General features: G+C 40.4%; 4 protein-coding genes across 4 annotated transcripts; all 4 read left to right on the top strand.

Moving 5' to 3' along the window:
* Nucleotides 1-3305: 3305 nt before the first annotated feature.
* Nucleotides 3306-4569, top strand: LOC122000820 (probable xyloglucan endotransglucosylase/hydrolase protein 23). Its single transcript, XM_042555286.1, has 3 exons — nt 3306-3663; nt 3753-3946; nt 4054-4569. The coding sequence occupies exons 1-3, from the start codon at nt 3403-3405 to the stop codon at nt 4445-4447; spliced, it is 849 nt and encodes a 282-aa protein (XP_042411220.1). The 5' UTR covers nt 3306-3402; the 3' UTR covers nt 4448-4569.
* A 4039-nt stretch (nt 4570-8608) lies between these two features.
* LOC122000821 (probable xyloglucan endotransglucosylase/hydrolase protein 23) lies at nt 8609-9895 on the top strand. Its single transcript, XM_042555287.1, has 3 exons — nt 8609-8980; nt 9073-9266; nt 9362-9895. The coding sequence occupies exons 1-3, from the start codon at nt 8723-8725 to the stop codon at nt 9753-9755; spliced, it is 846 nt and encodes a 281-aa protein (XP_042411221.1). The 5' UTR covers nt 8609-8722; the 3' UTR covers nt 9756-9895.
* A 312-nt stretch (nt 9896-10207) lies between these two features.
* Nucleotides 10208-14974, top strand: LOC122000818 (ribosomal RNA processing protein 1 homolog). Its single transcript, XM_042555284.1, has 2 exons — nt 10208-12018; nt 14549-14974. Exon 1 carries the CDS (start codon nt 10329-10331, stop codon nt 11979-11981), a length of 1653 nt encoding a protein of 550 aa, XP_042411218.1. The 5' UTR covers nt 10208-10328; the 3' UTR covers nt 11982-12018; nt 14549-14974.
* Nucleotides 14975-18558: 3584 nt separating this feature from the next.
* On the top strand, nt 18559-19771 carry LOC122000819 (xyloglucan endotransglucosylase/hydrolase protein 22-like). Its single transcript, XM_042555285.1, has 3 exons — nt 18559-18880; nt 18963-19156; nt 19241-19771. The coding sequence occupies exons 1-3, from the start codon at nt 18605-18607 to the stop codon at nt 19632-19634; spliced, it is 864 nt and encodes a 287-aa protein (XP_042411219.1). The 5' UTR covers nt 18559-18604; the 3' UTR covers nt 19635-19771.
* Nucleotides 19772-26012: the final 6241 nt, after the last annotated feature.

The raw sequence follows: 26012 nt of genomic DNA, 5'->3' as shown, positions 1-26012 counted from the left end.
GTCCTTTCCAAATTCCTTTGTTCTGCAGATCGGCTTAGGTGACGTCGATCCGGAAGTGGCGATCGTCAGAGGTATCCGCGCAGAATCGACCTGCTAGCTGTCAGGTCATAGCAGTCCCTGGTGTTGTGCGTCGTGGAGTGGTGGAAGGTGCAAAACATCGGTGCCCACCTCTTGCTCCTTAGATGAGCGACCGCCACCTGCTGTACGGCATGTGGCCGAGTCTCCTAGTGTGGAGTGGCTCCCGACCAAGGCCCTTTGGGGGGTTGATAACTGCTCGGTTGGTGCCGCTCGGATGCTCCTGTGGGCTCGGCGGTCGTCTCTTTCTTCCTTACCGTTTGGGCTTCTTCCACATTAATGTATTCGTTGGCCTTCTTTTGGAGATGACCAAAGTCATTCAGCGGTCACCGAATGAGCGATCAAAAGAACTCTCCCTCGGTGAGCCCTTTGGTGAAGGCGTTCACTAACACATCTGAGGAAACTGCTGGAATGCCCATCGCCACCTGATTGAAGCGCTGGATATAAACCCCCAGGGCCTGTCTGGGCCCTTACTTCAGTGAGAACATATTCACGCTGGTCTTCTGGTAGCGGCGACTACTAACAAAGTGATGTAGGAATGTCACTCGGAATTCCTTGAAGTTATGCATCGAGCTGTTCGGCAACCGTTTGAACCATCGTTGCGTCGATCCAGATAAAGTGGTAAGGAAGACTCGGCATTTCACCCCGTCTGTATACTAGTGAAGGGTGGTCGCATTGTCAAACTTGGCCAAATGGTCGTCGGGATCGGTTACTCCATTGTACTCCTCGATCGTCAACAGGGTGTAATGTTTCGGTAGAGGGTCATTTAGGATCCTCTCCGAAAATTGTTGATTGACTCGCTCGGGCGAGTCATCTTCCCTCAGTGCTTTTCCCTTTCGTGTATCCTGCACGGGCGCCTCATCCAAAGAAGATCCCCGGTCTCTATCCGCTCGACCTCTTTCTTCTGGGGGAGCCCATGATAACGCTCGGTTGAAGGGGATTAGCGCATTACGGGCATCCCCATAGGAGCTGATCGGTCTCCTATTTGGCTCTCGATCGAAAAGTTGATCCGCTCGATCTTCTTTTTCGCTTTCAGCCTATCGACCTGCTGCAAAGGCAGCAGGCTCATGCGTTGGCCGATTGGCCAACACCTGTTGCTATTGCTCCAATATCTTCGTCACTCGAACTTGTATTAGTGCATCGAGATCCTCTTGCGTCAGCATCACTGTTGTGAGTCGTCTAACATCTTCCATCTTCTTATTCGGATACAGACCACGTTCCCACATATGGTGCCAAAATGATCCTGTCCAAATGAAGGAAGTTGGAAAGCCGGGGATGGGGTGACTACTGACGGGATGAATATCTTAATCCTGCAAAACAAAACCAAACCAGGGAAGGGGGTCCCTGACGTTGATCCTCGGACACTCAACTTAGAATCAAGAATAGAGAATGAGTAGTCCAGAAATAGATAAACCTTATCTTTCCTCATACCTGACGTATCCTTTTAATTTATATCTTTCTTTGTGATCGTTCATCTGCCCTTATTTAATGATATTAATTACTAGAGAAAGACTTTTTTTGTCTTGACTTCTGTGCATTAATGATAAATGGAGTGTTCTTCTTGATCTTGGCTTCTTCATATTTAATGATGATAGACGAAATGTTCTCTTTTGTTTTCTTGTCTCCTCCTGTCCGAGCGGCTCGCTTTCCTGCCGGATGGGCAGTCCGAGCGGCTTGTTTTTTCAGCCGACCAAAACAACCAACTATGGGTTATCCATTCATCTAACTGGTCCATGATGTCTATTTATCTGACTAATTGGGTGATCCACTCGGCCACTCCTTTATCGATCTGGATAATCAGACAGTCATCTTTGATCGAGGCTCTTTCCGTAAACTCCAACGTTAACCGTCTTAATTTAAACTGACATCGTAAATTAATACGTGATAAATAGACCCCTTTTTATTATCGTATTAAAATATATATACTTAGATTATCTAGTATCTACTATTTCGATGCAAACTACCATCCCCGAATATTGTCGAATACGAATATACGATGGATCCTTCCTCACTGTATTTGTGAATCACCGGATAAGAATGGAAGCCCACCCGAGGGCGAGCCAAGACACGCTTTCTCCGGGTGGTGCCGCATGCCAGCGAGGCACGTCCGACCCAGTTTTACTGCTCGTGGAGAAGGCGCTATGTCTTCCAATACATCGCAAGAGATCAAACACAAAATTGACACGTAAGTTCTTCCTCTTCTGCACCTTCATGGTCCCCACTAACAGCTGGCACGATGACTAACAGGTGGTAAAGTTCACCAACTCCTAGGCCGGCCTCGTTGTGTGTACTTTGTAGAGTGGGTCTATGTAGTGTAATTTTTTTATTTTATTTATCATGACAGAAAAGGGAGGAAAATAAATATTTATACGAAATAAAAAAAATGATTTTATTCGGACCAAGAGGTGGGGAGATAAATTATTTATCGAATCCTCAATATTTATTATGACAGAAAAGGAAAAGAAAAGAGATATAAGAAAAAAAATGCCAGTTAAATTATAGAATATTAGTTTTTGATATTTTTTTCCTAAACTGAAAAAGGCTCCAAACAGTTATTCAATCTAATAATAAATAAATAAACTTCACTAAATAAAGAAAGTTCAAATCTATATAAAAACAACCTTATTACATCTATCTCAAATAAAAGAATTATCAATAGACCTGATGTATTATGAAAACACCTCGTACTAAAGACAACAAAACATAACAAAACTCTATTACATAAAAAAAAAAAGAGTTTAATTAATAAATAAATAAAATAATAATTAATAAATAAAAGTTTATGAACTAAATTAATGAGTTCTTGTCTTTATTATTATTAATAAAATTTAATATTAGTGTGTTAAATGGGTTGATGAGTTGGTATATTTTAATTAGTGATGAAAGTTAACGATTATAGAAATTACGCAGGTTCAGTGTGTTTGAAATAATGGGTATGTAATTAAGTTAGTGGATGAAAAATAATGAAATAATAATTGTATGGTAGAGTTGGTTAATGTTGACATCTCTTGCACATTTACCCTTTTTCGTTCTATTGTAAATTGGATACAGTACGTGAACATCAGTCAAAAGCCAAAAGCTGGCAATGGTTCATTCGGAGACAGCTGAGCTTGATCGCCTTCCATTTCTTTAATCAAAACGCGTTGAAGCAATCTATCTCTCATTTCCTCGCATTTTCCTATAGATCTTCTTCACCTATAAAAGGAGAGGAAAGGAAAGCCATCGACTCATTCATAGTCACTCCGATCCCAATTTCATTTTCGTATTGAGTTAGCTAGTTCAAGTAATCTGATATCACAATCCTCGGCTTCTTAATTCTCTATCAACATGAAGAGCTGCTACCTGTTTCTGGCGGTTGCTTGTTCTCTCCTCGTCATTGCCTCTGCTGGCAGCTTCTACCAGGACTGTGACATTACATGGGGTGATGGACGAGCAAAGATCCTCGACAATGGCCAACTCCTTACTCTGTCACTCGACAAGACCTCCGGGTCTGGCTTTCGAACCAAGAATGAGTATCTCTTTGGCAAGATTGACATGCAGATCAAGCTTGTTCCTGGGAACTCTGCTGGCACCGTCACTACCTACTATGTAAGTTTTCGTCGATATGTACAATGGCGACTTGTTCATTCTGGAGCATAATTATGTGCTAATGGGGCATATCTATTTTGAATATGCAGTTATCTTCTGAAGGGCCAACGCATGATGAGATTGACTTTGAGTTCCTGGGCAACCTCAGTGGTGACCCTTACACTCTCCACACCAATGTGTTCACGCAGGGCAAAGGCAACAGGGAGATGCAGTTCAAGCTCTGGTTTGACCCCACTATGGACTTCCACACCTATTCCATCCTCTGGAATCCTAGACATGTCATGTGAGTAAAACTGATCCAACAAGCTGCTAAGTTTTATCTCACTATATATATATATATATATATCAATCTCTTGCTCATCATGCATGAATCTTAAATCATTCTTCCAGCTTCATGGTCGATGGCACACCAATTAGAGACTTCAAGAACCTGGAATCTAGAGGCATTGCTTTTCCTAAGAATCAACCCATGAGGATCTACTCCAGCCTCTGGAACGCTGATGACTGGGCGACTAGACACGGCGCCGTCAAGACTGATTGGTCGAATGCACCGTTCGTGGCATCATACCGAAACTTCAATGCCGACGCTTGTGTTCCAGCTAGTGGTACCTCCAAGTGTGCTTCTAATGCAGCTTCCAACAATGGCGGCTGGTGGAACCAAGAGGTGGATTCAACAGCCCAAGAGAGGATGAAATGGGTTCAACAGAATTATATGATCTACAACTACTGCAGTGACCTCAAGAGGTTCCCTCAGGGCCTGCCTCCAGAGTGTTCCATTGCCTGAGAGAAAAGAGAGGACAACCGCTGTGAATGTGATTCTTTGATTTATTTTAAATTTTTTGTAGCACGAGAGCAGATAATTGTTGTTTTGTTTATTGTCAAATAAAATATGGTTCTATTTGAAAATTTTTTCCGGATAATCAGATGTCTGACAATAAAAAGCATCAGATTGATCAGCTTAATAGAACTGCTAATATTATTAAATATTCTAACCTATTAGACATACAAATTATTTACGTTTTCGTAAACAATCTTTTGTGTAATATCAACAACATTTCAGATCTCATAGTATAAATTTATCCAAACAAATGAAAAATATATGCCCAAGGACTTTGTAGAGAAAAGATCAAGAAACAGATTAGCATATAGATGAGTAATTGTTTATCAAATTCGCATTTGAAAAGTACCATTTTTTAAATCAAGCTAGCTAGTGAAATACACCCACAAAATCAAACTAGTGTTTTCAATCAAAGAAAGAATAAACTAAAATAGACAAAATGATTGTTTGTTTTTCTCGTTGACAAATAAAATTACTTGTACTCCAGCCTTGGAATAAAAGGAAGCTCACTCTAACAAGCCAGATATATGCACCTATGTATTTAAATTTTTCTTCTCTATTATTTTTTCCTCCTTCAGGCCTTATGCTAACTTGAGCGCCAAAGTTCACCCCGAGTTCCACCTCGACATTCATTCTAACCTCTTTCCAAGTGCTATAGGTATTTAAAGAGTCCTTCTCAACACCGGATCAACATGGTTTTGCTCCTTGGCAGTTACTGTTTATTAACTCATTCGACAACAATTTCAAATAGGAAGAAATTATTGTCGTTTGTAGGAAATCGTCTGACCTGATATATTAAGATGGTGGAAATTGAGAAAACTGATGAGGATCAACATGCCACAGGCAATAGGGCCCGTGAGGAGGATATCACCATGACAAGAGAGGATTTTTGGTAATTAGTCAATCAGACCAGCTGTGCATATATGTGAATGGAAAAGAGGTGGAAATGAAAGAGACTCCTTTGTAAATGAGATTTTGGTCTCACATTGAAAGTTTCAAAACATATTGGTTAATTTATATTGATTCACAAGCATTGATATTGTGAACAAATACTTAGGGAGAAGCTCTTGCACATGCGCGCCCGAGGGGGTGGGGGGGTGTGTAAATTTAGGGTCTAGATTGCACTGATCTAAAGGTCACTTTTGTGCAAGCACGACTTGTGTACATTGAATGTTGAACCAATTGAGATAAAATTTATCCAAGTGAATCAAGTTATGTTTTGCCACCTGAATCTTTTTGCTAGTTGCTCAAAGGTAACAAATAATCCATAACCTTCAGACATTTTAAGTCGGAGGGGTTAATGATAGTAAATGTCATTAATTTGTCCATTTGAATACTGTAAGGTGTTGGTGCATTTGACATCAATGATCAAATTAAGCGTGAGTTTTGATGTATGATAAGTGGACTAAAGTTAGATGTGTTATTGATCTAACCTTATTACTGAGTGCGTAGGGTTGACAAACTTGACGGGTCAAGAGAATTTAACACTAGGTAGGAAGTTCAGATGTGGAATTCTGGAAAAAGGTAGGGATATTCGATTTCTGACAAGAGGAAGTTCGGATTTGTGATTTCGACAGGAGATCAGGATGTTGGATTCTCAGTGGGTGAAGTCCAGATGTGCAATTCCGATAGAAAGACTTGGTGGGTCAAATTGGACGTCAAAAAGATAACTTGACACTTGGTAAGTAAAGGTAAGTCACTGGAGGAGAGTAACTCAGTAAGGACGCGTCCCAGTTAAGGGGACAGTTGGTGTCGATCCAATTTAGGTTTATTTTGTAAATCTAAATTGAGACCCTAACTATATCTTAGTTTGGAGGGCAGAGTTTAAGTCATAAATTAATTATATTATTATTGTGTTAATCTTGTTTTGCAGGTTAAATATTTTTATGTTGGACTAACACTTGTTTCAAGACAAAAGGAGTACAAAAGGCCTCGGGTGAACAGTACCCGAGGTGCCTTCCAGACGATGGACGGCGCCTTCCAGGCGATGGAAGGTACCTTCCAGACGACAGAAGGCACCTTCCAGACGACAAAAGGTGCCTTTCAGGTGACGGAAGTGTTGGTGCAGCGGAGGCCAGCAAGAGGGAGGTGAATTGCCTGAAAATTAAAAATAACCCTCCTCGGATCTTTCAACTCAAAAATGCAATAGTAAAATACTAACAATTAAATCAACAGAAATGAAAAGAGACTCAGCAGTTAACCTGGTTACAACCAAGGAGGTTGTTAATCCAGGGCGATGAAAAACACACTAGAAAAGATCTCCTTTACTGAAGGCGGAGAAGTCTTTTACACTCTAACAACTCAGAACTATTGCTGGGAATTGCTTACAGAATTGATGGAACAGTTGATGTCTAATTCCTAGTTCCAGAGGCCTTTATATAGCCTCTAGAAATCCTATCTCGGATGTCTGAGGCGCCTCAAATAGGGGTCCAAGGCGCCTCCATCGAGAGAGTGGATAAAATTTTATTTAAAAGCTCAACGTTCAATTCTGCTAGGTCCGAAGCACCTTCAACAGGGGTTGAAGGCCCCCTCAAGCTGGAGGCACCTCAAAGCCTGATGGAGGCGCCTCCAAGCTGGCTCGCAGCTTTTCCAGCTTACTTGCTTCTTTGCTTCGTCTTCCGAAGTCTCGTTCTTTTGGGTGATTCTGGCCAACCGAAATAGGGCTCACCCGAACCCATTTCCGGCCTTCTCCTCGAGCAGTCTTCCTCCCGGCTTAACGTCCCTCGAACGCCACGCACGTTCTTCTCGCCCACCGGTGTACTCTTCCGCAGCTCTCTCGTCCTTCGGATGCACCGAGCCCGTCGGCTCCCATCCCGTATCGTCTTTCTCGCTAGCTGCGTCTTCAGCTCGACTTCCTGCGCTCCTAAGCTCCTGCACACTCAGACACAAGGGTCAAACACAAAGCAGGACCTAACCAACTTGGTTGATCACATCAAAACACCCGCGGGGTTCAACAATCTTTCCCTTTTTGATGTGCATCAACCAAAGTTTAAGTTAGGGTAAAAAATAGACAAATAGTAATTTTAAAGAGAATTACTAAACTAAAATTTTAAGTGTAATTTGCAATAAGTAAAATTACAACTAAATAAAAGTTTAAAAGAAAAAAAAATTTGAAGAGAGAAAAAAAATTATCTCTCCCTAGACTTGTACTAATCTCTCCCCTTTGATCACAGTAAAAACGGGATAAGAGTATGATATTTTAAAAATATTAAGCAGATTTTTAAGTTAGAAAATTTTGAGTAAGATGAATTTTTCAAAATTTTCTAAACAGAATAGAATTTTTTAAAATAATTTCTAAGTTAAAATTAATTTTTAGATTTTTTTTGAAAAATTTCTAAGTTAAAATTAATTTTTAGAATTAAAAAAAAATCTAAGTAAACTGAATTTTTTAAAAATTTTCAAAAATATAAAAAAATTAAAATATTATTTAATTCTAATTTAATATTTTTTTAGAAAATTAATTAAACATAATATTTTTTCATAAAGTTAATTAATCTAATCCTCCCATTTTGAGTGTGTTTCAGATTCCTTTATCTCCTTCACCTATGATCTTCGGAGTTGGGGCACGTCAGTAAATGAGTTGAGTGATGGTTTAATTGTCTATGATATTTGACCGGAACAGTATCCAAGTAAAATAATGTCATTAAAGAAAGGTGAATCAAGATATTGAGAAGTTTATTAAGTTATTTTTTTGCTGGAATAACATAACCAAGGACTAGTCCATTATCTGCTCTTGTTTTTATGTCTCCAAGTTGCTTACGAGTGAAAAAGTTTGGAGGAGTCGGTGATACCAGCTCGTCCAGTGACTCGTTTTCCAGGGTACGAAGCCAGCAGGAAACTGGCTTGAGAATTAGATATGGCATAACCAAAAGGTAAATTTGGCAACGCATGCGAGACAGCTAAGCTCACTCTCGTCCTGTCTTCGGCCTTCCCTCATCTGTGCCACTACCTAATAGATAAACCGCGTTGCTCTGACGATCCGTGCAGTAGATCTAACTGCAAAACTGTACCCAGCTCAGCTAGGAAGCATCCAGCGAAATCACTAGATCTCTACTACTCCACTAGACCACTAGCCCCGTGCTCATCACATTATCATCATTAGCTATAAAATGGCATCAACTCATCCTCCTTCCTCACTCAGTCCCAACACAATAATCTTCTCACTCAGCTCAAAGAATACAGAGATCCTATTTCGCTTCTACTTCCCAACCTTATAATTCAATGAAGGGCTTGCTGTTTGCTATCCTCACTTGTTCTTTTTGGATCATTGCCCAGGCTGGCAATTTTTACCAGGACTTCGACACCACTTGGGGTGATGGTCGAGCAAAGATCCTGGATAATGGCCAGCGTCTGACTTTGACACTCGACAAAACTTCAGGATCTGGCTTTCAGTCCAAGAATGAGTACCTCTTCGGTAAACTTGACATGCAGATCAAGCTAGTTCCTGGCAATTCTGCAGGCACTGTCACGGCCTACTATGTAAGCTCTTGCCATAAATCACCACACATTAGTTTTTGTTTATTGGAGTATATATGGGGGGCTAATATGCGGGCTACTTGTTTCTGCTGCAGTTATCTTCGCAAGGACCAACACATGATGAAATCGACTTCGAGTTCCTAGGAAATCTCAGTGGAGACCCATACACTCTTCATACCAATGTCTTCACGCAAGGGAAGGGCAACAGAGAGATGCAGTTCAAGCTGTGGTTTGATCCAACTAAGGACTTCCACACCTACTCCATCCTGTGGAACCCAAGACACGTCATGTGAGTACCTCTAATTCACAATCATGCCGAGCTCTACTGAAACAAATTCTGTGTCAATCTCTTTTTCACCATGGTTCTTTTGATCGTCCTTGCAGCTTCATGGTCGATGGCACGCCGATCAGAGACTTTAAAAACCTGGAATCCAGAGGTATTGCATTTCCTAAGAACCAGCCCATGAAGATCTACTCTAGCCTTTGGAATGCTGATGATTGGGCCACCAGAGGCGGCGCCATCAAGACCGATTGGTCCAACGCACCGTTCCTGGCATCATACAAAAACTTCAACGCCGACGCTTGCGTTCCAGCTTCTAATGCCCCTAACTGTGCTCTGAATGCAGCTACAAGCAAGAATGGATGGTTGAATCAAGAACTGGATTCTACTGGCCAAGAAAGGATGAAATGGGTGCAGCAGAACTACATGATCTACAACTACTGCACTGATCTCAAGAGGTTCCCTCAGAGTCTGCCTCCGGAGTGCTCTGTTGCCTGAAACAGAGAAAGAGAAGAATCAGTATCATTATTTTATTCATTTTGTTGATATGCGCAGTAGAGGAAATTATTGTGATCTCCTTTCGTGTCAGTAAGATATGTTACCATAAATTCAGAAATGAAAGCTATTACTTTCTCATCCGTTCCAGCCGAGCAAAGCATCTCATCACCAAATTGCAATGATCGAATCTTATAAACATGAAAGTTTTAAGTGATCCAACAAGTTTAAATTAAAAGACTAATAATAATATTTAAACTAATCAAACTCGAGCTTAGTTGCTGTTTTAACAAATTAGCTACTGCATATGGCCAAAACCGCCTGCGATTAGACGTAAGTTGGCATGCGTAAGTTTTTCGGGCCGGGCTTGGGCCTGGGCCGCGTAGAGAGACAGAGGATGTCACCACACGGCCCGTTTCATTATTATAGGAAACACAATTCCGATCTCTCGGATCCTTTCGTAGCTTTCTCGCCTCCTCTGGTCTCTTCTCTTAATATGCCCTGATTTAGGGCTTCAAGCCAAGGGGCTTTTCAAGGCCATCTCGTAAAGATCCGTTACTTGTGGTGGCGGCGCCAATGGACGCCCTCCTTACCGGCGCCATCATCGCGAAACGTCTTGCGTCTTGCAACAGAGTCGCTCGGGAACGCGCCGTCCGCGCCTTCTCTTCCTGGATCTGCCGCCAACCTAACGACGCCGTCACGGATGCCGACCTGATCAAAGTCTGGAAGGGTCTCTTCTACTGCTTCTGGCACGCAGACAAGCTTCCCGTCCAGGCCGAACTCGCCGGCCGCCTCGCCGCTCTTGTTGAAACCCTGCCTCCGCCCCTTGCCTTCAGATACTTCGAGGCCTTCCTCGTTACCATCCGACGGGAGTGGGGTGGCATCGATTTCCTACGCCTTGACAAGTTCTACCTTCTTATTAGGAAGTTCCTACGGCATGCTTTCTTGCTGCTGAGGAAGAAAGGATGGGATCCCGACCTCGTCAGCCGGATGATGGGAATATTATTGGAAAAATCGCTTCTTGCAGGCGACAATTACTTAGCCAATGGGGTCAAGTACCATCTATCGGAGGCCTTCTTGGACGAGACGAATGATCTCCTTCCTCTTCTTGTGGACACACTAGACTTGGTGCTGAAGCCCTTTATTTTAGTGTTGGAAAAATCTGCGGATAGGATACTTGTGAATAAGATAAAGATAAACATGTTTGATCGGTTCCTTGAGAACGGCAGGAAGTTGCTGAATCTGATGAAAGCTGGAAGTCAGGTGGAGTTGAACACTGAAGAGGAGAAACTTGGAAAGATTACTTTGTCGCTAGCACTTTCGAAGATGTTCTTTGATGCAGCTTCAGCTTTGGAAACTCTACAAGCAAATCGGAAAATTTTGTTTAATTTGCATGAAGGTTTTCTTAAGTTGGAGAACGATTTAGAAAAATCTGGAGTGCATATCTCAGCCGAGTTCTTGGATAATGGGTGCTCACAGGATGTGAGTGGTACCGTGGTTATAGAAAGCATTGAGCAGGCTGAAATTAAGAATGAAGGTATTGAAGGTAACCCAGATGACAAACAAATTAAGAAGAGGAAGAAACCAAGGGCATCTTCAGATGCTGATCAGAGGAAAAAGAAAAAGACTGATAAAATGAAATCTTTAGATTCTGTTTCGGAGAGTTATGTTGTTGAACCAAGTAGTGAGGTCGATGTAGTTAATGCTGGGATTCAGAATGGGGATATGATGGAAACCCATGAAACGATTGATTTTAATGAGTCTGTAATTTCAAACCTGCAGAGACAATTTGAGAAGGCTGCTGCTGAAGCCAGCATCCTTAATGGAAGCGATCAAATGAGTGCTTCACCAACCACACCGATAGCTAAGATTGCTGTAAAGAAGAGAAGAACAAAGGCTATATCTGCAGGAGCCAATGAAAATGGAAGCAGTCCTAACTCTGGGAGTATTACGGGAAAAAGTGGTAAGAAGGTGAGGTTTTCGATGAAGAGTAACTTGGTCTGGAAGCCAAATAGCCCTCTGCCTCCACAGAGTTTGAGATTACCTCCATCTGTTACTCCAAAAGGTAGTGCTCTTAAGAAGGGCGTTCCTCCAGGACCTATCAAGGAAACATCTTCTAAAGTTAAGAAAATGAAGGCGAAAACAAGCTCGGTAAAGAAGATCAGGATTGCTGTTAAGAGTCCTTCAGCCATCAAGCGCCTTAGAAAGCTGCAAAGTCGCTCTGTGTAGATTGGCCTGATTTTGTTGTTTATGGTTCCATGCTTTGGTTTGTTTCCTTCTCTGCCTTCATTTTTCATATATTTGGAATTTAGTTACTTTTCCTTTATCATGTCATCATTTCTGGTATGAGTGCTGGACTGTGATTATATCATGTTCAATTTATCTGTGACAAGTCACACCTTACTGATCGAGTTCTTGACTCTTTCCATTTTGTTACTTAGCTTTACAAGGAAAATTCTATGAGCTTAAGATGCCATTTGAAGGATTGAAACTGCACCAACACCATTTACATTGTCTTTTCTTTTTTGTTACTTTATTCACATAATTTTTTTGTTTTCCTTTCATGTCGTTTTATATTTATGATTATACTCATAAGAAACCTCACTTCATACTCATAGTCCTGGATCTCTATTAGGTCTACATATACAGCCTATCCAGAAGTTCAATAGTATGTGCCAGTATATTTCAAATGGGGTTAATCTCAGGGAGGGTTGCCTAGTCTGCAAGCTTTGCAGTGTCAAGAATAAAGTACTTTATGTTTTAGGGAAAATTGGTTCCTTTTCCAGTCCTATGCTAATTCTAGGAGAAATTTAAGTTAGCAGAATTAATGATGCAAGAAGAGGAAGAAATTCACAGATGGCCTTAAGAGAAAAAGGATAGAGAAAAAATGAGACTTTAGATTTACTGATAGCTATGTTGAACCAAAAAGACTGGTACTTAAAAAATAAAGGTGAGAGCTTGAATGGGAATATTGATGAAAACTCATGAAATGATTGATTCTATGATTTCAATTCTACTGAGACTATTTGAGGAAGTTTCTCTTGAAGTGAGCATCATCAACAATAATGGTAAGCTTATTGAAATGAGCAAAAAGTATAGGTGATAATGCAAATGAAAATGGAAAGTGGTAATGGGTAAACCACTAGTCAGGAGATTGCGAAGGCAAATAATAATCCTCTGTTGTCATGGAGCTCTAGTTTACCTCCATGTGCTGCAACAAAAGATGTTGCTCTTAAGAAGGATATTCCACCTGGAACTGTCAGGGAAAAGTTTGCATACAACAAAGAAAAATTAACGTGTATTCAAGCTCTGTAAATCTGAGTTTGATTTCTTCTCTGCCTTTATTTATCTTTTCTTTTGAGTACTAATCTTTGGTTTTCCACTATGCATTTTATCTTTCAGTATGAACTTTGAGGAGATGGATTAATGCCTATTATCTGATGTTTATTACAAATCTTCACAAATCACAAGCAAATTGATTGAGCTCAAACAACTGAGGCTATTAAGATGTTTTTTGTTTATCTGTTCTTCATACTCCTTTGGTCTAAGCAGCCCAGTTTTCACTTTTTTATTTTACTTTTCTCTGGATAAATTATATGTAAAAATATATTGGTATTCCATATCATGTAGCCCTCATTTTCTTTCTAAAATGTCCACTAGTCCATAACACAATTATTTAACCTAATGCAATCATAGTTTAGTATAATTCAAGTGAATCCTCGGTTCCTCACCATCCTTGTTTCATCAATTTCTTGTACAGAATGAAATTACCAGTTACGATATGCTTTGAAGTTCTGTCTTGCCTGGAAATTTTTGCATACGATTGCATTTCTCATGTGCTATGCTTCAAATTCTGTAATCTACATGCAAATGATATCATTGTTAGTTTGTGTTATTAGGTTAATGTTTATGACATATGTAACAGATTAAGGAATTGTGACCGAGAAACAGTAAAAGTAAAATACACAGTTGGATTATTTTGCACCAATTGTGACAATAAATTGGGCTGTCTATGTGATCTTTATCATCCATTATGCTCTATAAAAGCTATGCTAGTAGTGATTTTGCACCAATTAAATTTATTTTTATTATATTAATTATAGTTTTTTTTTGTGTGGGGGCTCTTCTAGTTGTTGTGATCATCATGTCGAATTTATCCCAACTGTTTTGGTCGTCTAGTTAAAGAGCCCATATTACATTGTTAGAATAACATTTGAGGAATTTTAAGAGATTGAGAAATAAAAATCTATGTATCACTTATGTACATTATTTCAAAGAATCATGTTTATTCCACAATTCCCCTATAGCCTCCCACCATTCTGTGTCATGCGCCCACGAAGGCAGTAAGAACTATGTTAAAAGCGCAATTTTTTTTTCTATTGCTTTTAAGGGAGGCTGGCTAGATGCTGCTGTTTTGGTTTTCTAGAAATATTAACATGTGCTTTGAACTTTCTTTCTTGTAATTAATAGCACTAGTTCGGGTAAGAGATGCATAGTAGACTCTCATGCGAAACCAGAGACCAGTAAAGTTGGTCTTTCCAAGAAGACAATCTAATGATGTATTGAAATCGTCTTTGTTAGCATAGTACACATGTCTAATCCATTGAAAGTGAAATCGTCTAAATACATTTAACGTATTAGTATCATATTTTTCTAAACAGAGTGAACCCATCTTTCTAAATACATTTTGTCTGTATTGATACAGAAATCCTTATAAACTGTAAGATTGCAAACATTTGTTCATGTTTGATACAGGCCAAGTTAATTAGCATTTTCTGACGTTTTGTTTGTTCTAGGATTTGGCTCTAGACTGGATCCAACTAGAAGTGATATCTTGTTGGTGCTCATGCTGACGCTGTACAATATAACCTTGCATTTGTGGCTGTTAGCAAATCACTTGTATGAACTCCCAAGCACCCCCTGATCAGTTGCAAAAACACTGTTTTTTAAGAGAAAAGTATTCATTTACTTAACCGTCCTAGGAACCATGATTCAGCCTATATGGATCCTGTTTCACATTGGTCAATTAAGGTGATCTTTCAGATGTAAAAAATCAACTTTGAGCGTTATTTATTTGACAGTATGTTTTCAACTTGACTCGTCCCTTGTAACATTGGTAATTTTAATTGCTGGATGTTTTTAGACATCGGCAATGCGATTAAGCTAAAGTACAACTGAATCATTCATAAGAATAATTATTTTTGTACCTAAAGCTTATAGATCATACACTATTATTGGTGTTTCTACCTACTCCTGGATATCATTTCTTTAAGGTGCAAGTGCAAGGTTTTTTTACTCATTTCGTAAGTGGAACAAATTCTATCGCCAAATCCATCATTGCAAGACTATACTTGTGTGACAGATAATTTATAGGCAGCTCGTGCAGTATATATCTTTTTGTTTAAAGCTTCAGACTTAGCATTGTTTAAATCTTTTCCTAATCCCTCCACTTAATTGTTGTCCTCGTCTCATTGTTTTGGGATGTTATATTAGTATCACGGGCCCTATAGACTTAGCATCTTTTCTGTTTACGCAATTTGAGATCTTTAAATTTCTTATCTACATCCATTATACATGATAATGGTCCTAGAAATTCAAAAAATTGTTAGCTTTGGCCAAGTCCTTTCTACGATGCAATCATGCGTTACAGCTATAACACCATTCAGAGATTCTATTAATTGAACTTGTGAAAGTTGAATTCTTTTGCTTATCCTAATAACATATCATCGGTTCCACTAATGCTAATTAAGTGATAAAGATACACAAGCGTGTAGGTAAATTAGCTCTTCGTACGCTAGCCTGTTTTGGAGAGACGCCAACTCCATTTCACATTAATTATCACCTACTAAATATATTAGAAAAGCTCTTCTCCAATATAGATTGGCTCGGGGATCCACAGATTTGATGCTTACCACGGTCTGTTCGTAATGCTCACGGGCAATAGGCTTTAATCACATCTCATGATCTCAACAGTGGTTTGGTTCGATGAAAGCAAGCAGAGTACAAAACGACGAGTTGCTTGTGATCCTGTCACCCTGTCCTTTCGTCTCTCTTTGGCATTGAGTCCGTCAGCTGAGATGGACTGCATGCTATCTGTATAATATTTCCTAAGAAATAGAATTGAGTTACCTGCTTAACCCGTCCAAGACCGTACTAGTTTGACGTCCAGACACCAACAATGGTAGATCGTGCATTATCTGCACTGATACCATGCATAAAGGTGAAATTTGATAAGGTTATACAGTCAGAAATTGAGATGGCGTAATAATCAAGGATGATTAGAGGTCAAAGGGATGTGACAGTCAGTAGTTAGGAAAAAGAAGTTAGACTACTCAACGTCATCAGTCGCATAATTCCCGGTCGGATACAAATAGATTAGAGCCCTAGATCATAGATATAAGATGTAGCATGGAGTAAGCCCTGACCTTTCCCGACTGGACGGGTTTCCTCAGCCTGAGCCCACAGTTAGGCCTGATACTCTCAGTCGATCCTTAGCGATCCCAGCAAGAAGGGTGGGGCTCGTACCTTAGCTCGTCTCTCTTATCAAGACTCAAAACAAATGACTTATCCGAACGGTCATCTCGAGCGGTCCATAGCTAAACTCGGGCGGGATAGAAGCACTAGGCGACAACAAGGACAGGGAATCATAACCGTCTGTCAAAGAATAACTGTCATGCGTCAGGAAATATTCGGATGATCTACTTTCATCTGTGAATGGAACATTCCTTTAACCAATGAGAGGGTTCCACGTGTCCTCCATCACCTGACAATCCCCTGCCACCTAACATTCTTTGACATTGGTCAGCCTCCAGAGGTACGCATTATCATATAAAAAGGGAGGTCTTTTCCCTTAGCCAAGTACGCGTACATTCACATTCATCTTCTACAGTTCTTTTTCCTTGTTCTTATGGAGAAAAAGTACTTTACTTGAGTATCGGAGGGCCTGCGCTGGGGACTTTTCATCTGATTTCTGGTATTTAATATTTCGGGTACTTGTCTGAGTGTACATAGAGCCTAAGTACCGTCGGTTTCGTCATCGCCGTCTTTCAATACTATGTGGGGGGGGGGGCATTTTCCTGTGCACATATATTAGGAGTATCCAAGTCGTCTCTCCATCAATATCGATAACATCTCAATTGATCTTTGTCGGACTCATATTCTTAACCGAAACATGCACTATGTACTAAAACTCTCTCAGACATCTTCACCATGCATGACAAGCTCTCGATACATGCTCTTTGAAAATCAAGATCTCTCCGAGAAAACAAAATCCTGCTCGCGGCAGAATTTATGGTGTCTCTAGATGCCATTTGACGTGTTTTGAGACACTACAACAACCATGGCACACACGTCAAGATGAAAACCTGCAACACAAACTTCAAGATGGCGACAAAGAACCAGATTGAACTCGCGTTATCTAATTAGAAAATGTCGCGTAATTAATGGTTATGGCACGATGAGCTTGGATTTCAAGTGTTCTGGGTTCTCATCGTCCATGAGAGATCGTTCACTCTCTTCTGTTGTAGACTAGGTCTAACTCACGCTTTGATCTGACAAGTTCACAGAGTTTCTCAGTGCAGTCCCTTCAAGCCCGAAGAACATATTTCATTTGCTACTTCGCTCTTTTGAAATTCTATGGCGATATTCCCAAGTGATTTCTAATAAATCTCTCCGACTCTGGCTCAACTAAGCTCGTGCTTAATTTATGGATAAAGTCGCCCACTGTTGAAATAGTGATATATGTTTAGTCCCACATTGAAAAGAATGAAGATGTTTGATGGACTTATTAAAGGATGTGCATCAAGTGTGTTGTATTTAATTGGTGACCTTGGTAACCAAGTGGAGCATATTTATATATATATGTCAAAGATGGGCACTTGAGCACTTGGGGCATGTGGGCACATGGGCACACAAATATTAAATTCGGAATGAATTTAATTTTGAATTTTTGGTGAACAGATGTGACAGTTAACGTGTCCGCTCATGAATAAGTGTCTCCACAACCTTTCTCAAAGGTTGCATTGTTCACTATAAATACATCCTTTTAACATCTTCTCGGTAATCACTTTTTATTCTCTAGTTTGTCTTGGGAGAATCTATAGAATTGTTGTCTATAGATTCTATGTTGTTTTGAGTATCCTGGAGGGAATTTGTCACTAAAATCCGGCAGCAACATAGTGGGGGCAAAATTTCCTTAAGGAAAGTGATTCACGCTCAAAACAAGGTTCCATCTTCGTACTGCTTCCAACACCCACTTGAGATTTTTCCTAGATAGAAAAGGCTCAATAAAATTAGATCCTCTATCACATTTGGGCAAAAACTTGTCTTATAATACAGATGAATCATACTCAAGATCTTGATTACACTTGTATCGAATGTCTAAACTCTGTCTCTTAGTGAAAATAGGCATTAAACACGTTTTATATCTATATACAAAATCTGAAAATGTTCAATCTATCTCTTTTCAAATTTCAATTGCATCAACACAAGGAGCTAGTCTCTGTTTAATTTATTTATTTACTTTCATGCAATCACATACGTATCCAATCAATATACATATACATTAATATACCAGATGAAAACTATAAGAAAAAATTTAAAGCAAAGCGTCGCACAAAACTACAAAATAGTACAAAATGAAACCAACAATGACAAGCAAAAGCCGCTGAAAAGCAAAGTTGCAGATACAGGATCTCCAAGTACTGGAGCCAGCTCATTCCTAGATCATCTTCACAAGGAACCTTCCCCAATCCTGCCTTTCCCTTCCCTATATATATCCCAGCCTTCCCTCACCCACTTTACCCACAAGCGCAGATCACTCGATCTCTTCTTCAACTCAAATACCTAAGCTCATGCTCATGGCGTCCGCTCTCTTCTCTCTTTACTTTGTGTTGCTTGCCATTTCTTCTACAAGCACGGCAATGCCCGGAAATTTCAACCGGGAAGTTGACATCACCTGGGGTAACGGCCGCGGAAAAATCCTCAACGCCGGACAACTCATCACGCTCTCCCTCGACAAGAGCTCCGGATCCGGCTTCCAGTCTAAGAACCAATACATTTACGGCAGGTTCGACGTGCAGCTCAAACTCATTCCGGGAAATTCTGCAGGCACCGTCACCACCTTCTATGTATGTGAGAGATTAGAATTCCCATCGTTATTGGAACTCTAAAAATGAAAAAATCGAATTAATTGGGTTGTATATGTTGCAGTTATCTTCTCAAGGGCAAATGCACGATGAGATCGATCTGGAGTTCCTGGGAAATCTCAGCGGCGACCCCTACACTCTCCACACCAACGTGTTCACGCAGGGGAGGGGAAACAGAGAGGAGCAGTTCAAACTCTGGTTCGATCCCACCATGGATTTCCACACCTACTCCATTTTGTGGAATCCCAAACACATTGTGTGAGTCTGATCACTTAATTATCAGCGTACATTTCTGAGGAAAACTCGAACCAAGGATTTATTAAGATTTTTTTTGCGCTGCAGTTTCTACGTGGACGGGACGCCGATCAGAGAGTTCAAGAACATGGAGGCGAAGGGGGTGGCGTACCCGAAGAGGCAGGCGATACGGGTGTACGCGAGCCTGTGGGCGGCAGAGGACTGGGCGACGAGGGGCGGGATGGTGAAGGCGGATTGGTCACAGGCACCTTTCGCGGCGGCGTTCAAAGGCTACGAGGCCAATGGGTGCGTGTGGCCTGCCGCCGGCGGAGGCGCCACCGCTTGCTCCGCCCGCGGAAGTTCGTGGATGTGGCAGGAGTTCGACGCGACGAGCCTGAGGAGGATGAGGTGGGTGCAGAGGAACTACATGATCTACAATTACTGCACCGATGCCAAGAGGTTCCCCCAGGGAATGCCGCCGGAATGCTCTGCTACGCCTTGAGTTGAGCGGCCATCCCCCTTTTTCTTTTTCTGGCAATAAAGATTTGCATTCGTCGTAGAGCTAGCCAGTACAGTGTGTGATTATTTTAATCTATGTTGTATGCTTGTTTATGTTTGATAAAAATATTTTTCCTTTTATAGCGAAGCTTGTTCATGTTGGGAACAAAATTGTCACACGATCAACATTTTAAATCACACGAGATTTAAATATATCCTCTCAGAGAGTTTAATCATATCCACCATAAGGACTGAATTACAGTGCAAGGGTACTGGGTTATGGTGCAACGGTAGAATATTCATGTTGTTATTCAGATATTCATGGTCCGAGCTTCAGCTATGACTAATTTGTATATTTTTTTTTCTCCAAATAGAACATACAACTAAAGGATGTTGAGCTTCTGAACTACCCACTACGAGCACTTCCCGTTATCCAACCTGATTAATTATTTTTTAAAAAATTACAATGCAGAGGGGCTGTACATATGATGCTTTCTCAATTTTCCATATTTACAAGGATCTAATTTTTAACTCTCACGAATTAACTAATAAATTTTATTTAATAGTAATGATTTTAGAATACTAGATTGATGGATCATTGTTATGAATATTTTTATCTATTCTAATAATAGTAAAAAAATTCCATAAAATTGAACCAATTCTACAGAATTAATTAAAATTGGATAATCAATTTTTTCATAAAACAACCAATCCTACCGAATTAAGTGAAATTGAATAATCACTAGTAAAAATTAGGCCGTATCCCTAATTTTCAGGCACAACTTGTTGATAAATAAATAATAATTTTTTTTAAAGTTGACACTAGCTATCCAAATCTTTTTACTTGACTAATTTTGAAATTGGTAAGTCTATTCCCATGAAATATCTAACCGATCATCTACATAAATTAGGAAAACACATATGGAGATTCATCCTGATAACTAACGTTCTCGTATCCGCTATCTATTAGGAAGAAAATCTTTCATAATATCAAAATCTAAATATCTAATCTCTCGTGTCATCATTTATGAAATTCAGGTTCATCATATTTTTTTTAGTTTCGATCCTGAGATTTAATATGGTAAAATAATCCGCCACGAGCTTCATGATGTAATTGTCAACTTTTCTCGCTATATGTTTTTTATAAAAACTTTTCTTAATATTATTTTCACATTAAGTTGCTTTAATACCCGTGCTTGGCAAAAGGTGCCACCCTTCAAGAGGCTTTTACTAGATTTGAGGAGAAAGATGGTCTTTATTAGGCCTATTTCAACGTGACTAAAACGTTTGATTATTGGAAAATAATTTATTTATAAAAATATTTATTTAAAAAAATATTCTTTTTTGTGTTTGAATGTGTTAATGAAATAGGGATTTTTATATAAGTAAAGGCATTTTTGCTAGTACTAGGAGAAGTAGCAGGTGATTAAAGTAGTTTTCCATCCAAAGGAACATTTCTTGAATCGGGTATTTGAATTCAGCACACAACCTATATGGTACTGTATCATATATCTCATCTATATCTTTTAGCTAAATATAAGCAATTGCTGGAAAAGGATATGAATAAATTAGGGTGATGGGAGCCTGATGCTCTTCCTAGTTAGCCCCGCTCTCCAAAAATGTTAGGTTTCAGAGTCGAAGATATGGCAGCTACTTCTTTCTCCATTGTTCCTATTAGAAATTTGAGAGCATTATTTTCTTCAGGCTTGATCCCTCATACAGCTTCCATATCTGAAAAGGGAAAAAAATTCAAGCAGAAATTTGGATTTTGATCAATACAGATATGGTGAAGGAAGAGAGACACGAACTTATATATTCTGAAAAATATTGCATCTTGACTAGAAGAGATATCTGTGTTCTTTCTGAAACGAATGATCTCCAGCATACCAAAGTTGTAGATGCCAGCTTTTGCAGAAAGCTCTTCTCTTGAAGCACATTAATCTGGTGCACAATAATACCCTCGACGGTGCTAAAAACAATGTTTGAAACGATCTCAGGAATCCACTTCATCTTTTAAAATGCAAATTAACCTGCAAAGTTTCTTCAGCTAAGACAGGTTTGATCCTCCGGGAAGAACTTGGCTAGACCGAAATCACTAAGAGTCGGTTGAAATTTATCATCCAGGAGCATTTTGCAGGCCTTGATATCTCTATGGCAGTCCACAAAATAGAGTTCTCAAGTAGATACTGCGATCGTTCATGCTATGCCGATGATGATTTGGAATCTCGTTTGTGAGTTCGATAACTAAATTAGGATGATTTGAAGATTGCTACTGAATGAATGTGAAGCTGCAAATTAGTTGGAGAAAATTAATCCATCGATCCTTTTTTTTGTGTGTGTTTTCTTTTGTTCAATTCATGGATGATGGTAGAATTGACAATCTTTTGGTTCTTGTACCTCCGGCAAAATGTTGTTGAAGCTAAAATGATAAGAAGCAAAGCTATTTCGACTCAAGTGTAAAGGATAAATGATGATTGCTGGCTTAGAGACGGGAGCTTGGGACAAGTTGATCAATTTGAATTTAATCTGGCTGCCATGCACTTAAATAAATTTGAGATATATGATCCATCAATCTCAAAGTACCCAATCTATGTTATTCATTATACACACCCAATTTGAGTAATTTGGAGATCACTAAGCATGATTCCTTTAATCTATTTCACCAATTATATGATAGCAGACTGGACTTAGAAAGACTGAATTATTCATAACTGACCTTGATCCCTAAAACTCGAAATCCTTTATCTCCCAGGTGTGAGCATAATCTGAACATGATTATTGGCTTCGTGGTTTTCTTTTTTTTCCTTGTATTAGTGGTGATAAACTTTCCTAGCTTTAAGGGATAAAGTACTGGAATTAGTCTTCCTAATTTTTAGGATAAATCATTGGAATTAGTCTTAGTCTTATGGTGTATATAAAGGGTCCTAGAGATGTGTATTCATTCAATTCATTTTTCCATCTTCTAAGAAAGTATTCTATCAGTTGTCTTCTTCCTCGCTCTATTCTTTTTTTTTTTTTTTTACATATTAGTGTGTGCCTTGGGTGTGCTATTCATCGATTCTAAGCCAATATCTGGTATCAGAGCCTTGGCAGTATAGAACACCCAAAAATCCACGATTCCACAAAAATGTCTGGCATCCCACAAGTTGCTGCGAAGGAGAACGGCGGAGTGTCATTTCCCTATTCGATGCTAAGCCCTCACAATTATACTGTGTGGGCAATAAAGACAGAGGCAATTCTTGATGCCCAGGGAGCCTAGGAGGCGGTGGAGCCAGTGGAAGGAGCCCAGGTGGATGCAAAGAAGGATAAAAAGGCACGTGCATACATCTTGTAGTGTGCCCCCGAAGACATACTTCTCCAGATCGCAAAAAAGAAGACGGCGAAGGAAGTTTGGGACAGCCTCAAGATGAGGTACCTTGGAAGTGATCGAGTGAAGAAGGCACGTGTACAAACGTTGAAGAGCCAGTTTGACGCCCTCCGGATGAAGGAGACCGACACGATTGATGAGTTTGCTGGCAAACTCAATGCTATGAGCAGCAAGTTCTCCACTCTTGGTGCCACTCTTGAAGATTCATCTTTGGTAAAGAAGTTACTCGATTCTGTCTCTGATAAATTCTTCCCTATTGTTGCCGGTATTGAGCAGTTTCACGACCTTGAGACGATACAATTTAAGGAGACTATTGGGCGACTGAAGGCATACGAGGAACAAACATTACGATTACACGCCAACACCAACGACACTGAAGGAGAGCTCCTAATTACTCATGTTGAATGACAAATGCGACAGAAGGGGAGCAACGTGGATACTTCGTCAGGAGGAAAGGGGCATGGGTCCAGCAACCCTAGTTGTGGCAAATGGCGTGGACGTGGGCGAGGGCGCGGTCATGGTCGTGGTACGTAACACCAAGACAGTGCAGGAGGGACTAGCGGCAACAACAGTGGCACTCGAGACAAGAAACATATAAAGTGTTTCAATTGCAAGAAAATGGGGCATTATGCGTCCGAATGCTACAACAAGCGGCGTGATGATGAGCCTCACCTCACTTGTGCCACCGATGAAGAGCCAGCACTGATGATGATCGTGTCCCACGAGGAGTCTGACACTAGGCGTGAGCGGCAGGATACCATTTTGCTCAGTGAAGATAGGTTGCTACCGAAGATGTACAGTGGCGTTAAAAAAGGAGATGAAGACGTCTGGTACCTTGACAACGGTGTCAGCAACCACATGACTGGCCATCGCGAGAAGTTTCAAGAACGGCGATCGGAAGGCTCTCCACGAGGTATACTACATTCCGAAACTTTGTAGTAATATCATAAATCTCGGTCAATTGACAGAAACTGGGAACGAGGTACACATGGAAAGAGATACCATGAAGGTGATTGATAGGAGCGGGAAGCTCTTGATGCTGGTAAAGCGAACACAAATCGCTTGTACAAGATAACCTTGAAGACATTCAAGCAAGTTTGTCTCCTAGTAAGCCTAGAAGACCCAACCTGGTTATGGCATACAAGGCTCGGACATGTCAATTTCCATGACTTGAAGCTGTTAGGGGAGAAGAAATTGGTGGTTGATGTGCCTCTATTGTCCCAGCCGAACAAGCTTTGCAAGGTGTGTGTGATCGCCAAGCATGCAAGGTCGTCATTCCCGTGCCAAGCAAACTTTAGAGCGGAGAAGCCTTTGGAACTTATCCATGCTGATATTTGTGGGTCAATCTCACCATGTAAACTAGCCTGTAACAAGTATTTCCTTCTGATTGTTGATGATTTTACAAGGTCGATGGCAGTAAAGAATGATGCATTCCGAGCATTCAAGAAGTTTAAATTATTGACGGAGACCAAGACTGAATACAAGATCAAAACACTCCAGACAGATCGGGGCGGCGAGTTTCTATCCATGGAGTTCACTCAGTTCTGTGAAAATCAAGGAATCGAGCGACATCTCACGGATCCCTACACACCCCCGACAAAATGGTGTTGTGGAGCGCCGTAATCGCACCATGATGGCCATGGCAAGATCTCTCCTCAAGGGTACACATATGTCGATAAGGTTCTGGGGAGAGGCGGTTAGACATGCTGTCTATCTATTAAACCGTCTCCCAACTAAGGCGCTAGGAGAGCGCACGCCATTTGAAGCTTGGATGGGGAGAAAGTCACATCTCGCCCACTTGAGAGTGTTCGGTTGTGTTGCATATGTGAAAAATACAGCCCCTCACCTCAAGAAACTTGACGACAGAAGCTCACCCATGGTATACTTGGGTGTCGAGGAAGGCTGCAAAGCTCATCATCTATTTGATCCAAGGCATGGCAAGCTACAAGTAAGCTCATCATTGACTTTGAAGAAGTGTTTGCGCCTGTCGCTAGACTTGGCACTATTCGAGTCATTATTGTGCTTACGGCAAATCAAAGCTGGGAGGTACAACATCTAGACGTGAAGTCAGTATTTCTTAACGGAGAGTTAGAAGATGAAATATATGTCACTCAACCAGAAGGGTTTGAAGTACAAAATCAGAAACATAAGGTATACAGATTGTCCAAGGCCCTCTATGGACTGCGGCAAGCTCCACGTGCTTGGAACATGCGTTTGAACAGGAGTCTGGAAGAGCTTGGCTTCAAAAAATGTTCTCAAGAACATGCAGTATATACAAGAGGTGAAGGAGAAGAAAGGATACTTGTTGGAGTGTATGTCGACGATCTCATCGTGACAGGAAGTAGCATAGAAAAAATCAACAAGTTCAAACAACAAATGATGACAGAATTTGAGATGAGTGATTTGAGTCTTCTCTCCTACTACTTAAGGATTGAAGTGGAGCAACAGAAGAGCCGAATTTTACTTAGGTAATCAGCTTATGCCAAGAAAATTCTATCTCAGTTCAAGATGACAGACTGCAATTCCACAAAGCATCCAATGGAACCCAAGACACAGCTGCATAAAGACTTGGAAGGGACTCCAGTTGACACCACGGAGTATCAGCGCATCATTGGTTGTTTGAGATATTTGTTACACACATGGCCAGACCTATCATATTCTGTCGAAATGACGAGTAGATACATGGAGAGGCCTACAATCATGCATCACAAGGTGGTCAAACAAATTCTCAGGTATTTGAAAGGTACAATCTATTTTGGACTTGCTTACATAAAGGGACCCCAAGAAATTCGTGTATTCGGCTACTCGAACAGTGACTTAGTTGGCGATCTCGATGGAAGGAAAAGCACAAGTGGAATGACTTTCTATTTTAATGAAAGTTTGGTGTCCCAGAACTCACAGAAGCAGAAGACAGTGGCGCTTTCATCTTGTGAGGTAGAGTTCATGGCAGCCACAACTGCGGCCTGCCATGCTTTGTGGTTGAGGAGCCTTGCCAATGAATTAACAGGTATAGAG

This window comes from Zingiber officinale, chromosome 7A (genome assembly GCF_018446385.1).
Source record: "Zingiber officinale cultivar Zhangliang chromosome 7A, Zo_v1.1, whole genome shotgun sequence".
Lineage (NCBI taxonomy): Eukaryota > Viridiplantae > Streptophyta > Magnoliopsida > Zingiberales > Zingiberaceae > Zingiber > Zingiber officinale.
Note: the sequence above shows the minus strand (reverse complement) of the source record. Positions and strands in the feature narration are given on the sequence as shown.

What these genes read in the sequence shown, in the direction of transcription:
- LOC122000820 (XM_042555286.1), top strand. Translation starts at nt 3,403, where the DNA reads ATGAAGAGCTGCTACCTGTTTCTGGCGGTTGCTTGTTCTCTCCTCGTC. An exon ending in GCACCGTCACTACCTACTAT is followed by an intron (nt 3,664 to 3,752) that starts GTAAGTTTTCGT and finishes TTGAATATGCAG; the next exon opens with TTATCTTCTGAAGGGCCAAC. An exon ending in TGGAATCCTAGACATGTCAT is followed by an intron (nt 3,947 to 4,053) that starts GTGAGTAAAACT and finishes TCATTCTTCCAG; the next exon opens with CTTCATGGTCGATGGCACAC.
- LOC122000819 (XM_042555285.1), top strand. Translation starts at nt 18,605, where the DNA reads ATGCTCATGGCGTCCGCTCTCTTCTCTCTTTACTTTGTGTTGCTTGCC. An exon ending in GCACCGTCACCACCTTCTAT is followed by an intron (nt 18,881 to 18,962) that starts GTATGTGAGAGA and finishes TATATGTTGCAG; the next exon opens with TTATCTTCTCAAGGGCAAAT. An exon ending in TGGAATCCCAAACACATTGT is followed by an intron (nt 19,157 to 19,240) that starts GTGAGTCTGATC and finishes TTTGCGCTGCAG; the next exon opens with TTTCTACGTGGACGGGACGC.
- LOC122000821 (XM_042555287.1), top strand. Translation starts at nt 8,723, where the DNA reads ATGAAGGGCTTGCTGTTTGCTATCCTCACTTGTTCTTTTTGGATCATT. An exon ending in GCACTGTCACGGCCTACTAT is followed by an intron (nt 8,981 to 9,072) that starts GTAAGCTCTTGC and finishes TTTCTGCTGCAG; the next exon opens with TTATCTTCGCAAGGACCAAC. An exon ending in TGGAACCCAAGACACGTCAT is followed by an intron (nt 9,267 to 9,361) that starts GTGAGTACCTCT and finishes TCGTCCTTGCAG; the next exon opens with CTTCATGGTCGATGGCACGC.
- LOC122000818 (XM_042555284.1), top strand. Translation starts at nt 10,329, where the DNA reads ATGGACGCCCTCCTTACCGGCGCCATCATCGCGAAACGTCTTGCGTCT.